Below are 12,565 nucleotides of genomic sequence, written 5' to 3'. Positions count from 1 at the left end.
CCAAAACCTATGGGATGCAGCAAAAGCAGTTCTAAGAGGGAAGTTTATAGCAATACAAGCCTACCTCAAGAAACAACAAAAATCTCAAATAAACAATGTAACCTTATACCCAAAGGAACTAGAGAAAGAAGAACAAACAAAACCCAAAGTTTGTAGAAGGAAAGAAATCATAAAGATCAGAGCAGAAATAAATGAAATAGAAACAAAACAGTAGCAAAGATCAATAGAAATAAAAGCTGGTTCTTTGAGAAGATAAACAAAATTGATAAACCATTAGCCAGACTCATCAAGAAAAAGAGGGAGACGACTCAAATCAATAAAATTAGAAATGAAAAAGGAGAAGTTACATCAGACACCGCAGAAATACAAAGCATCCTAAGAGACCACTACAAGCAACTCTATGCCAATAAAATGGACAACCTGGAAGAAATGGACAAATTCTTGGAAAGGTATAACCTTCCAAGACTGAACCAGGAAGAAATGGAAAATATGAACAGATCAGTCACAAGTAATGAAATTGAAACTGTGATTAAAAATCTTCCAACAAACAAAAGTCCAGGACCAGATGGCTTCACAGGTGAATTCTATCAAAAATTGAGAGAAGAGCTAACACCCATCCTTCTCAAACTCTTCCAAAAAATTGCAGAGAAAGGAACACTCCCAAACTCATTCTATGAGGTCACCATCACCCTGATGCCAAAATCAGACAAAGATACTACAAAAAAAGATAATTACAGACCACTATCACTGATGAATATAAATGCAAAAATCCTCAACAAAATACTAGCAAACAGAATCAACAACACATTAAAAGGATCATACACCATGATCAAGTGGGATTTATCCCAGGGATGCAAGGATTCTTCAGTATATGCAAATCAGTCAATGTGATACACCGTATTAACAAACTGAAGAAGAAAAACCATATGATCATCTCAATAGATGCAGACAAAGCTTTTGACAAAATTCAACACCCATTTATGATAAAAACTCTCCAGAAAGTGGGCAAAGATAGAACCTACCTCAATATAAAGGCCATATATGACAAACCCACAACAAACATCATTCTCAATGGTGAAAAACTGAACAGGAAGAAGACAAGGATGTCCACTCTCACAACTATTATTCAACATAGTTTTGGAAGTCCTAGCCACAACAATTAGAGAAGAAAAAGAAATAAAAGGAATACAAATTGGAAAAGAAGTAAAACTGTCATTGTTTGCAGATGACATGATACATACATAGAGAATCCTAAAGATGCCACCAGAAAACTGCTAGAGCTAATCAATGAATTTGGTAAAACTGCAGGATACAAAATTAATGCACAGAAATCTCTGGCATTCCTATGTACTAATGATGAAAAATCTGAAAGAGAAATTAAGGAAACACTCCCATTTACCATTGCAACAAAAAGAATATAATACCTAGGCATAAACCTATGTAGGGAGACAAAAGACCTGTGTGCAGAAAACTATAAGACACTGATGAAAGAAATTAAAGATGATACCAACAGATGGAGAGATATACCATGTTCTTGGATTGGAAGAATCAATATTATGAAAATGACTATACGACCCAAAGTAATTTTTAGATTCAATGCAACCTCCATCAAATTACCAATGGCATTTTTTACAGAACTAGAACAAATAATCTTAAAATTTGTATGGAGACACAAAAGACCCCGAGAAACCAAAGCAGTCTTGAGGGAATAAAACGGAGCTGGAGGAATCAGACTCCGTGACTTCAGACTATACTACAAAGCTACAGTAATGAAGACAATATGGTACTGGCACAAAAACAGAAATACAGATCAATGGAACAGCATAGAAAGCCCAGAGATAAACCCACGCACCTATGGTCAACTACTCTATGACAAAGGAGGCAAGGATACACAGTGGAGAAAAAACAGTCTCTTCAACAAGTGGTGCTGGGAAAACTGGACAGCTACATGTAAAAGAATGAAATTAGAACACTTCCTAACACCATACACAAAAATAAACCCAAAATGGATTAGAGACCTAAATGTGAGACCAGACACACTATAAAACTCTTAGAGGAAAACGTAGGAAGAACACTCTTTGACATAAATCACAGCAAGATCTTTTTTGATCCACCTCCTAGAGTAATGGAAATAAAAACAAAAATAAACAAATGGGACCTAATGAAACTTCAAAGCTTTTGCAAAGCGAAGGAAACTACAAACAAGAGGAAAAGACAACCCTCAGAATAGGAGAAAATATTTGCAAACGAATCAACATACAAAGGATTAATCTCCAACATATATAAACAGCTCATGCAGCTCAATAGTAAAAAAACAAACAACCCAATCCAAAAATGGGCAAATGACCTAAATAGACATTTCTCCAAAGAAGACATACAGATGGCCAAGAAGCACATGAAAAGCTGCTCAACATCACTAATTATTAGAGACATGCAAATCAAAACTACAATGAGGTATCACCTCACACCAGTTAGAATGGGCATCATCAGAAAATCTACAAACAATAAATGCTGGAGAGGGTGTAGAGAAAAGGAACCCTCTTGCACTGTTGGTGGTGGGAATGTAAACTTGATACAGCCACTATGGAGAACAGTATGGAGGTTCCTTAAAAAACTAAAAATAGATTTACCATATGACCCAGCAATCCCACTACTGGGCATATATCCAAATAAAACCATAATTCAAAAAGACACATGCACCCCAATGTTCATTTCAGCACTATTTACAATAGCCAGGTCATGGAAGCAACCTAAATGGCCATGGACAGACGAATGGATAAAGAAGATGTGGAACATATATACCATGGAGTATTACTCAGCCATAAAAAGGAACGAAATTGGGTTATTTGTAGAGACGTGGATGGATCTAGAGACTGTCATACAGAGTGAAGTAAGTCAGAAAGAGAAACAAATATCGTATATTAACGCATATATGTGGAACCTAGAAAAATGGTACAGATGAACCGGTTTGCAGGGCAGAAATTGAGACACAGATGTAGAGAATTAATGTATGGACACCAAGGGGGGAAAGCCGCAAGGGGGTGGGGGTGTGATGAATTGGGAGATTGGGACTGACATGTATACACTGATGTATATAAAATGGATGACTAATAAGAACCTGCTGTATAGAAAAATAAATAAAATTTTAAAATTTTAAAAAAAAGAAGAATGGCTAAAATCCAAAAGGCTGACAGCACCAAATGCTGGTGAGAATGTAGAGCAACAGGAACTCACATTCATTGCTGGTGGGAATTCATACTGCCTTTGGAAGACACTTCGGCAGTTTCTTACGAAGGTAAATATATGCTTACTATACAGTCCAGCAATTGCACTCCTAGATATTTATCCAAATGAGTTGAAAACCTATTCTACACAAAAGGCTGCACACAGATGTGTACAGAAGCTTTATTCATAACTGCCAAAAACTGGAAGCAACCAAGATGTTCCTCAGTAGATCAGAAGATAAACAAACTGTGGTACATTCACAGCAATAAAAAGAAATGAGCTATCACGCCACTAAAAGACATAAAGGCACCTTAAGTGGAAATTACTAAACAAAAGAAGCCAATCCGAAAAAGCTACAAAGTGTAATTCCAGCTATATGGTATTCTGGAAAAGGCAAAACAATGGAGACAGTATAAAGATCAGTGCTTGCCAGAGGGAGGGAGGAGAGAGGGGTGAATAAGTGGAGACAGGGGATTTCAGGGCAGTGAATCTACTCTGTATGATACTGTAATGGTAGATACATGACAATATGCATCTGTCAAAACCCATAGAACTAAACAACACAAGGAGTGAACTAAGTCTAATGTAAACTAAGGACTTTAGTTAATAATAATGTATCAATGTAGGCTCATCAATTAAAAGAAATGTACCACACTTAATGCAAAAGGGATAATAATAAGGGAAGCTGGGGGGTAGAGAGGACAATAGGGAAATCTCTGTACTTTCTGGTCAATTTTTCTGTAAACTTAAAACTACTCTAGAAAATAAAGTCTATTAAATTTTCTTTTAAAAATCATAACCAGCTTCAATTGCTTTTAAAAACACCAAGTTCTTCCTAAGTTGCTGGTCACTATTATACATTTGAGGAAAAAATATACATGCGTATTAAAATTTTTAAGAAATGACAAGAGAGAAGAAAAAACTACCATATGACTTACCTGTTGCTTCAAAGGTCAGCTTTACAGAATCCCAGGGTGTCTGTTCTTTGGATACAAGTCTGAAATGAGCAGGTTCTTTTGGAGAAACTTCTGGGGCAGGAAGATACCAGTTTTTCCTATTTGGAAAGGTAACTTCAATATTCAGGTTGCTTTATTAGTTGATTTTGAACTATAATTCATGGAAGTGCTCAGAATATATAATAAACACATAAACTGATGAATATGATAAACAATGTCAGTTTCTCTGAAGCCCAGGTTATTGTGTAATAAAACCTTCCCAAAGTTAAGAACAAGGATCCTAGGTGATCTTGATTCCACTACCCATCCTATTTCTTCTCATCCATTCCTTCACAGCCAAACCATAAAAACTCCCCAGAAATAAAACAATTTGAAATTGATGCTTAGCTGCTTGCTATCTGTTAGACCAGTTAAGAGGGCTACACTTTCTAACTATTCAGCTTTCTAGAGGAAAGACTTCCTAATTTGAAAAAGCAAAATTTGGGGGAGAATAAAAAACTTCTGAGTGCTTTATCCCACAAAGAAATACAACTTCTGTAGTTATATTAAAAAGAAAAATAGTATAAACAGCACTCAACTTCTATGTTAACCAGTTAAAATAATAAAGTACTGATACAGTGATAGGACTTGAGAACAAACTAACCCCCAACTAAAAGCAGAAAAGTAATGAACCAACCTGATGAGAAAGTGCACTGGAAGATACCAAGGGAAACCACATAGGGGTGCATTCTCCTCACAGTGAGCTCGGATGGTATCGTTGATCTCGGGAATGTGAGGTGTTATGTGAGACATTCCGGTATAATCAAACCCGTTGATCCATATTCCAGAGTCTCGTTTAACTACGTTTCCATCCAAGTCATGAAATGTTCTAGTCATATGCTGAAAAGAACAAGACTAATGAGGAAACTACTGTTTGAACTCCTTCACCCACATCCCCACCCCAGATTAACAAAAATGACTACGTGACAATACCAAGAAATGATGAGGCTACTGAGCAACAGGAACCCACCGCTGGCACAATCACTTTAGGAGACTGCTTAGATTACCTAATAAAGTTAACATGCGCATAACCCTTCAAGTCAGCCACTCCACTGCTGAATATGGACCTTAGAGAAACTCTTGCAAGGTACAAAAGTGTTAGTTCAGCATTGTCCATATTAGCAAAAACTGGAAACAACCCAAATGTCCATTAACAGTAGAATGGGCAAATAAATTGGGGCATCCTCCTATGACAGAAGTCTATTCGGCAATGAAAAATAACGAACTACAGTGACACAGATCAACCTGGAAGACTCTGACATGCTGTTGGGCAATAAGAAGTAAGCCACCAAAGAGTATATGGTATGGCCTTACCTGTAAGAAGCTCAAAAACAGGCAAAACTGTATGTTGTTGTTTAGCGATTAATACATATGTGGTAAAATAATGATTAACTCCAACCTTTAAGATAGTGAGTACTTTGGGGGTGGTAATAAGAGAGAGAGGAGCAAAAGAGTTGGGATCAAGAAGGGAATACTGAGGTTTTCTAAGATACAGCTAATGCTCTTTTAAACTCCATAGATACTCACATGATTACTTTATTATTTCTTACAAATATGTTTCTAAATTTAAATTTCATATAAAAAGTTTCTGAAAACCTACTATTTCAGATATAAAAGACATGAAAACTAGAACTCTTAAAAGTCCTAAAAGGACTTAAATACATTCTAAAAGAAATACACACACATTTCCCTTTCGGGGTGTTACATGCTAATTGATGTGCAGAGAAAAATAGGAATCACAGCTCACCACTGTGCCTAACAGAATTCTCTGAAAAGGCACCATGCTCCATCTGGAATAGCTCTATTAACAACGGAAACCAGCCTGAAGAATATCAAATAGGAAAAGAAAAAGGATTGCAAAGGGCAGGGGTAAACCACAACCCACAGGCCAAATGGCCTGCTGCCATTTTTATAAATAAAGCTTTATTAAAACATGGCCACATTCATCTGCAGGTGTCGTCTATGGCTCCTTTCACTCTGTAGAAACAGAGTAGCTGCAACAGAGACCACATGGCTGGCAGAGCCTAAAATATTTATTTTATGGCCCTTTATAGGAAAAGTTTGTCACCTTCTGGCACTGGGGAAGAAGAGAACCCCAAAACAAATCAGAACAGGAGTTTTTAAAAATAAAAATCTAGCTTTTCCTAATGACTACTGATGTGACTGTAAAATTTGTCACATAAAATGTATCACTGTGTCCTACAGGACTGGAAACAAAAACAAGGAATAGTTGGCTCTTTCTCAAAATCTCCTCTCTCATATTTAAGTTCAAATATATTATTACTACTTAAGTCCTTGAATAATTATCTAGGTTATGACTGTTGGCTTTTCTGTTTGGCCACTCCATTCCCTCTAACAGACAGGAAGACTGGAAATAAGGGGACTTAAAATTCTTTTTCCTGTTTTACACCAGCTCTAAAAAGTTTGCAGAAAAACCTGAAATCTAAGAAAGTTCTAAATCTCATTTTATTAATATCTAAGTTATTATATTTTCACTATCACATTACCTTGAACATTACCTAAAATCAGTCTTACCGCATTTTAAAGAATCTGTTTCATTTTGCCAGTTGACAGGAGGTCATATTTTTACTCAGCCCACAAACAGTTTTACAATCTGTACTTCTGACAGCTCATTATTCCATGATACATATTTGCTCTCGTTTTTCCAAGTAGGTACATTTTTGTAATTTGAACAGTAATAAGAACAACAAGCAGACATTTCTGATTCAGGCTCTTAGGAGAAGTGTTTCTAGCTGATAAGAATGCCTCTTGATGGTCTTTTCCTCACTGCCTTACACAAAATAGTCGAGGTACCAACTAACAGGTCAACAGTAGAAAAGTCACTTATGTGTTTCGAGCTTCACTGTTGACTAGTAAGCTCAAAACACCATAAGCCTTTCCTCTCCAGGATCTCAAATAGCTCACGCAAGATCGCTCTTACCTGAAGAAACACTCTCTTTGGCTTTGGACTGGCAGGGTTGGAGCTGTATGGGAAAAAAGTTCCACTGCAAACAAGGAGGAATGCAATTGCACATACCAAAGTTAAAGTTAGCATAGTTCTTTTTGTGCTTTTGGCAAGGTAGATGAAGTTAATCTAAAACACAAAACACAAAAATAGAAAAATTACCATTGGCAGAAAGGTGGCTTTACTGACTTGACATTGTAACAGGTGTTGTCAGACAGATAATAAAGGACATGTATCAGCATGTGCTACCATACTCCCAACTCCCAGTACACAAAGCACTAATTGTAAGGGATTTCCATCACAAGCCAGAGCCTAAATAAATGAGAGATGCCCCCATCTGCATGATGGTGCCTCTCTGACAGGCAGCCAGACAGTAAGAGGGAAAAAGGCAACTGAGACAGTGTCTCTGCTCAGCCAAGAGACTACTAGAGGATGTACATCCACCATCAGTCAAACCGTGAACTTATTTTATTTCCAATTCTATCAAACCCTGTAAGTTAACTGCACAGCAGACACTATTTAACCGTACCAAACATCATGACATCAGGCTTTTATTAAAGAACCAGAGGTAAGCTTTTAAGCAAGTAAGCAGGCCTATTTCAACAAAACTCAAGTTCTAATAATGCTTTCATAATGTGCCTATGTGCTGGATTCATCTTTTAGATACACCTACAAGACTCTGCCTGTGGACCTGCACATAAGGAAAAACTGCAATAAAAGTAATTCTGCACCTGAGACTCACACAATATTGTAAATCAACTTATAGTTCACTTGGAAAAAAACCAAAAAAACTATGAAAATTGAAACCAGGGGAAAAAAGGTAATTCTGCCCTTGTCACTGCAGAGTTAACCAAGGCCAACACAATCAAAATAACAAACCTGAACTTGGGCAGGAAAAGCAAGTGGCTCTGTCTCAAGATGGGCATCCAGGAAGTCCTAAATATGTTTATATTTTTTAATTGTAGTAAAGTCACTGAATTAAAAATTGCAGGGGACACATGATTATAGAATATGTCCACAGATCCCTTAGGGGTTCTGAAGGAGCCACTTTGAGAAACAATGACCTAGTCCCTGCTCCCCCTTTTGCCTTCTCCCCCTTATTGCCCACCCTCCAGGGTCAATAAGTAGAAAAGTGAAGAACATAAATGTGAAAATATTTTTACTGAGATGAAAATGAAAAATTAAGCAGATATTCATAACCTACCATATACTCTACTATATGAAACTAAGAGATTTTATATCTACAGTGTAATGATATGCCCGCCAGGGTAATCTCCAGCAAAACAGTACTGGTCTTAAGTCGAAGATCTTAATGTTTTTACACTGAAGGACAGAAATAAGAGAGTACCCAAGGATTTATGGCAGTGAGTCAGCAAAACACAATTTGTTACCCTGTCCGTCCCTCTTTCTCCTGACAGTCACAATATTTAAAATGTGGCTCCTTAGAACAGGGTCAAATATCCTGCCAAGTAATAAGTTTCGCCTCCACTGGGAGACTGGTTAAGTTTAGGTATACAGAGTCGTTTGGGTCCAAATAAAACCTCCCTGTCATAATGCTGTGGTTCCTGCCATTCTCAACCCTGTTGCTACCCAAAGTTGTCCTACAACTTCAGGTTAAGCTACAGTTTCCACATCCATATTTTTCTCTTCTCCAGGTCATGAGGCTCATCTTCTGCCTCTTCCACCCACCTTCTGGAAGAGCTTTGGTAATGGTGATAAATGAGAAGGTGATCAGAGAGTGGGAGAGAAGGAAGAAGAGAACGGCCTAGTGACAGTGTGTTTGGATCCCACTGTATCACATTTTACTGTCTTTTGTCTTAAATGTTACATCTGATACCACTCTAGGTTCCGAAATGGGTGTGAAATAAAATGAAGAGAAGCATGAAAAGGGACTATGAAGTGTCCCGTGTGCGCTGGCTCTTTCTCTGTTTCTCTCTGAGAATCTCCTCCTGATCCCGCTCCTACCAGCAGTCTCATTTAATCAGTACAACCATGATGGCCCCAGCACAGGGGAACCCCAGGAAACCTGTTAACCGATCATTTGACAGCAATTTAATTGCTTCCTAGCAAATATATTTAATAAATCCCCAAGGACTAAAAGACAGGCTCTCTGAAGTGTGCATTGTGGTTCAATTCTCCATTACCCAAGGAGAAAAGTCTCACTCTAGTAAAAAGCCACTATCTGTAACACAGCTACACATAAGTAAGAAAATAGCGAAGAGAATGATAACCCACAGCATCAAAGGGCAGCAGAGTTATTTCACATTATAATGAACATTAAAGTATTCCAAGAGCCACTCTCCAAAAGTAATTTAGAAGATAATAAACTTTAATCTGCTTGCTTATGGTTTCCAAGATTTCCATGCTTTTGGGGTCATTTTCAGTTTCCACAGTGAAATTTTCAGGGTTCATTTTGTCCCCTTCCCTATGGAACAGAACTGAAATGCCCCACATTCTGATCATCTTTTATGAGCATCAGTAGCTTTCATTCATTGACTGTGATTTAAATACACTGCAGGGGCGGGGGGGGGGGGGGTCCAGTTCATAACTCAGCTGACTCTAGATTACAACCTAATCTACATGTGATGAAACTACATCTCCTTTAGTCCTCACAACAGCAAACCATCTATTAAGATATACAGAGGATTTAAAGCCTTAATATTAAAACCAAAAGAAGTAAACCCTGAAGGCAACAAAGAACATTTTAGAATTTTCCATCTATCCCTGCAAATACCAGTAAGGACTAAATCATAATATTAAAAGTAAGATGGCTGCAATGCTCAGATTTCTTTCAGAACTAGTACAGCTGATCTCAAACAATAGCGTGCATAAGAATTACTCTACAGGGCTGTATACGCAGTCACACATGCAGCTGTTTATTTGCCATTTAAGGGACTTGCATGGACAGCACTGACGACGCACATGGTACTTGTATCTGCTGTCCCTAGACCCTAGTCCCCACATGAGATGCCCTTTACTATATCAGTGTGAAAAAGCTCACTATTCTCTCCATGAAGGAAAGAGCTATAATAGTCATAGCTACTTTTTCTATTTGGTACCCTAGCCTCAAATCTCAGAGTGTACCTACAGGTATTCAATAAATACTTCTTACTCTTAGGGACTGCAATGAAAAGAGCCACAGAACAGAGCAGCCAGGCCTGAGTCCTGGAGAGTGTCGACACCACGCCAAGGGCAGCACTCTGCCTGGAGCTTGCTCTAACAGAGGGCAGTCTGGTTGTCAACTCTACATCATGTCTTTTCTTCCCTCCGGAGAGTCCCAGGGAGGAGAAGCAGGGATGGCACAGGTAGGACTCGCCCTGTGAGGGCAGAACACTGATACAGTTAAATGACAAGGCCTGTAACATGTATTCATTACTTGGTAAAGGAAGGCGTGTTTGGGTGTTGTAAGTGTATGTCACTCAAGGACACAGACTCGATCAGTGACCTTGGCTGTGCCAGCACCAAGGCAGGTGAACGACAAGGGAAAACTCCTCATGAGAATTAGTCTTCCTTCACTAGCTCTAACAGCACCAATGAAACTACCATGTATTTATTAACATTTGCCTCTAATTAGTAAGTTCAAAACACTCTAAAAATTCACCACCAAGCAATCTCTACCACTTCTCACTTGGTATTCGTTCCACACATTCAAATTCAGGTAGTTTGAAAGCTATTTGAAAAGAAGTGTAATCAGAGGATTTGGGAGGATGAGGAAGCAAAAATAACAACAACCGCCCCCCCTTCTACATTTTATGCCCATACCGAACCCACAATATGCAGAGTCATTCACCATTTCTTTTGCTTAATAGTAGAATCAACACTATTTCACAGGATCTAGCATGGCAAAACTCATCATGTATTTATATATAAAATGAAGAAGGAAATTAAAAAAAAATTTTTTTTCCTTACAAAATAGGATGAGAGAATCATTGTACAACCAGCCAAAATAGAAGCCAGCACGACATCAGGTGGAATTTCCGAACCACTCCTCCCAAGGATAGGGGTAAACATCTCAAATACGGCCCAGATGAGGTACAATGCATAAAGATAAGGAATAAACATCCCCAAAAGGTAAAAGGCAATAAATTTTCCTCCGGCACCTACAGAAAAAGAGAAAGAAAACACATCTCTGAAATTCTCCAGTGAGATAACAGCTTTTCATAGTCCTGGTATACCTACGCACCTAACAGAAATTAGGTTAGCTCTGACTCTTGCCCTTTTGGTACATGTTATCTTAGTGAGATAAAATACTTTGACTTAGGGTAGAATACAAATAAGAAAACAAAGTATGTAATATATTAGCATGTGCTCATTTACGTGAGAATGATGGGGTATGTATAAGGTGTAAGATAAAAATCTGTGTGATCTGAAAGTTAAAAAAAAAACAAACAGCAACAATTTAGAAAGCCTACCCAAAAGGATCAAATATGGAAATAGTTCCTGGAAGCCTTATCTTATGTATTTTAAGGTATTTCCCATTTGTATCACAACCAAAAATACCCTACCATGCCGCTTAAAGTCCTTGTGCACGCAAAGCTTTGTGAGCAACGGGAATGCCACCCAGACAGCGCTAATAAATGCCGAGCAGAGCCCTTGGTAAGTGAGAGCTGTAAGGAACCCACAGTGCACAAACAGAGAGACGTCAAAAAATACTTCTCCCAGATACTGGTCACTGGCATTCTGAAAGAAAGAAAATATACAGGTCGTCTCATTCATGGGCCATTCATAAAGATCTTCTATTGTAGTGTAACTTCCACTGCTCCAAAAAGCTATATTTTGTTTGGAGCAGGGTCTATCCTTTAAACTTTAAAGTAAACACTGACAAAGCTACCTCCTATCATAAAGTAATAAATTCAAATTACTGCACAGGAAAGGGGAATTTAACAAGATGGGGGTAAAAACATCATTACTTGTATATAATCTGTGCTCTCCCTCCACCGGGCTGAAAGACCTTTGGAAATGTTCTAAAATAGAAGAAAGGACTCTCCTAAAAACATTCACCTCTGTAAGCTCTTTTATTCATGCAACTTACAAGGAATGTCAAGCAAACTGGAGAAATGACCTATGTGAAGGCGGCTGCAGCGCCACCAACAGCACAGCTTGAGAACTGCAGGACCTTTAGAGCACACAGCCATGGGGGGTTTTTGCTTGATTCCTGAGTCTTTTCTATCTCCAACTGGTCTTGTAGCACAACTTTGCCCCCATCCTGGATTCCTGGTGGTTTCACGTTATAAAATTTGATCTACATTTTTTGAGCTCTGAAGTCTGAGGATTCCTGTGCAGCACCTTGAGTTCTTCAGAAGAAAGTTGCCATATGAACTTAATACATTTTAACGTCTGCACCAGCGATTCTATTAATGTAAACATGAAAGTTATAATT

At 38.2% G+C, this 12,565-nt stretch overlaps 1 protein-coding gene across 2 annotated transcripts in view; it reads right to left on the bottom strand.

Annotated features, from left to right (window-relative positions):
• The window catches only part of ERMP1 (endoplasmic reticulum metallopeptidase 1), a 52,388-nt gene that overhangs the window by 15,162 nt on the left and 24,661 nt on the right, over nucleotides 1–12,565 (bottom strand). For both annotated transcript variants that reach the window (XR_012332504.1, XM_019934817.3), the window contains exons 9-13: nucleotides 11,691–11,865; nucleotides 11,095–11,285; nucleotides 7,162–7,314; nucleotides 4,858–5,060; nucleotides 4,164–4,279 (exon numbers count right to left, since the gene is read on the bottom strand). Coding sequence is in view for 1 of the 2 variants with exons in the window: in XM_019934817.3 (XP_019790376.1) it covers nucleotides 4,164–4,279; nucleotides 4,858–5,060; nucleotides 7,162–7,314; nucleotides 11,095–11,285; nucleotides 11,691–11,865 (838 nt within the window). In the remaining variant the exon portion in view is untranslated. The remainder of the gene's footprint in view (nucleotides 1–4,163; nucleotides 4,280–4,857; nucleotides 5,061–7,161; nucleotides 7,315–11,094; nucleotides 11,286–11,690; nucleotides 11,866–12,565) is intronic.

Source organism: Tursiops truncatus, chromosome 6, assembly GCF_011762595.2.
Source record: "Tursiops truncatus isolate mTurTru1 chromosome 6, mTurTru1.mat.Y, whole genome shotgun sequence".
NCBI lineage: Eukaryota > Metazoa > Chordata > Mammalia > Artiodactyla > Delphinidae > Tursiops > Tursiops truncatus.
The sequence above is the reverse complement of the archived record's forward strand: the minus strand, read 5'-3'. Positions and strand labels throughout refer to the sequence as shown.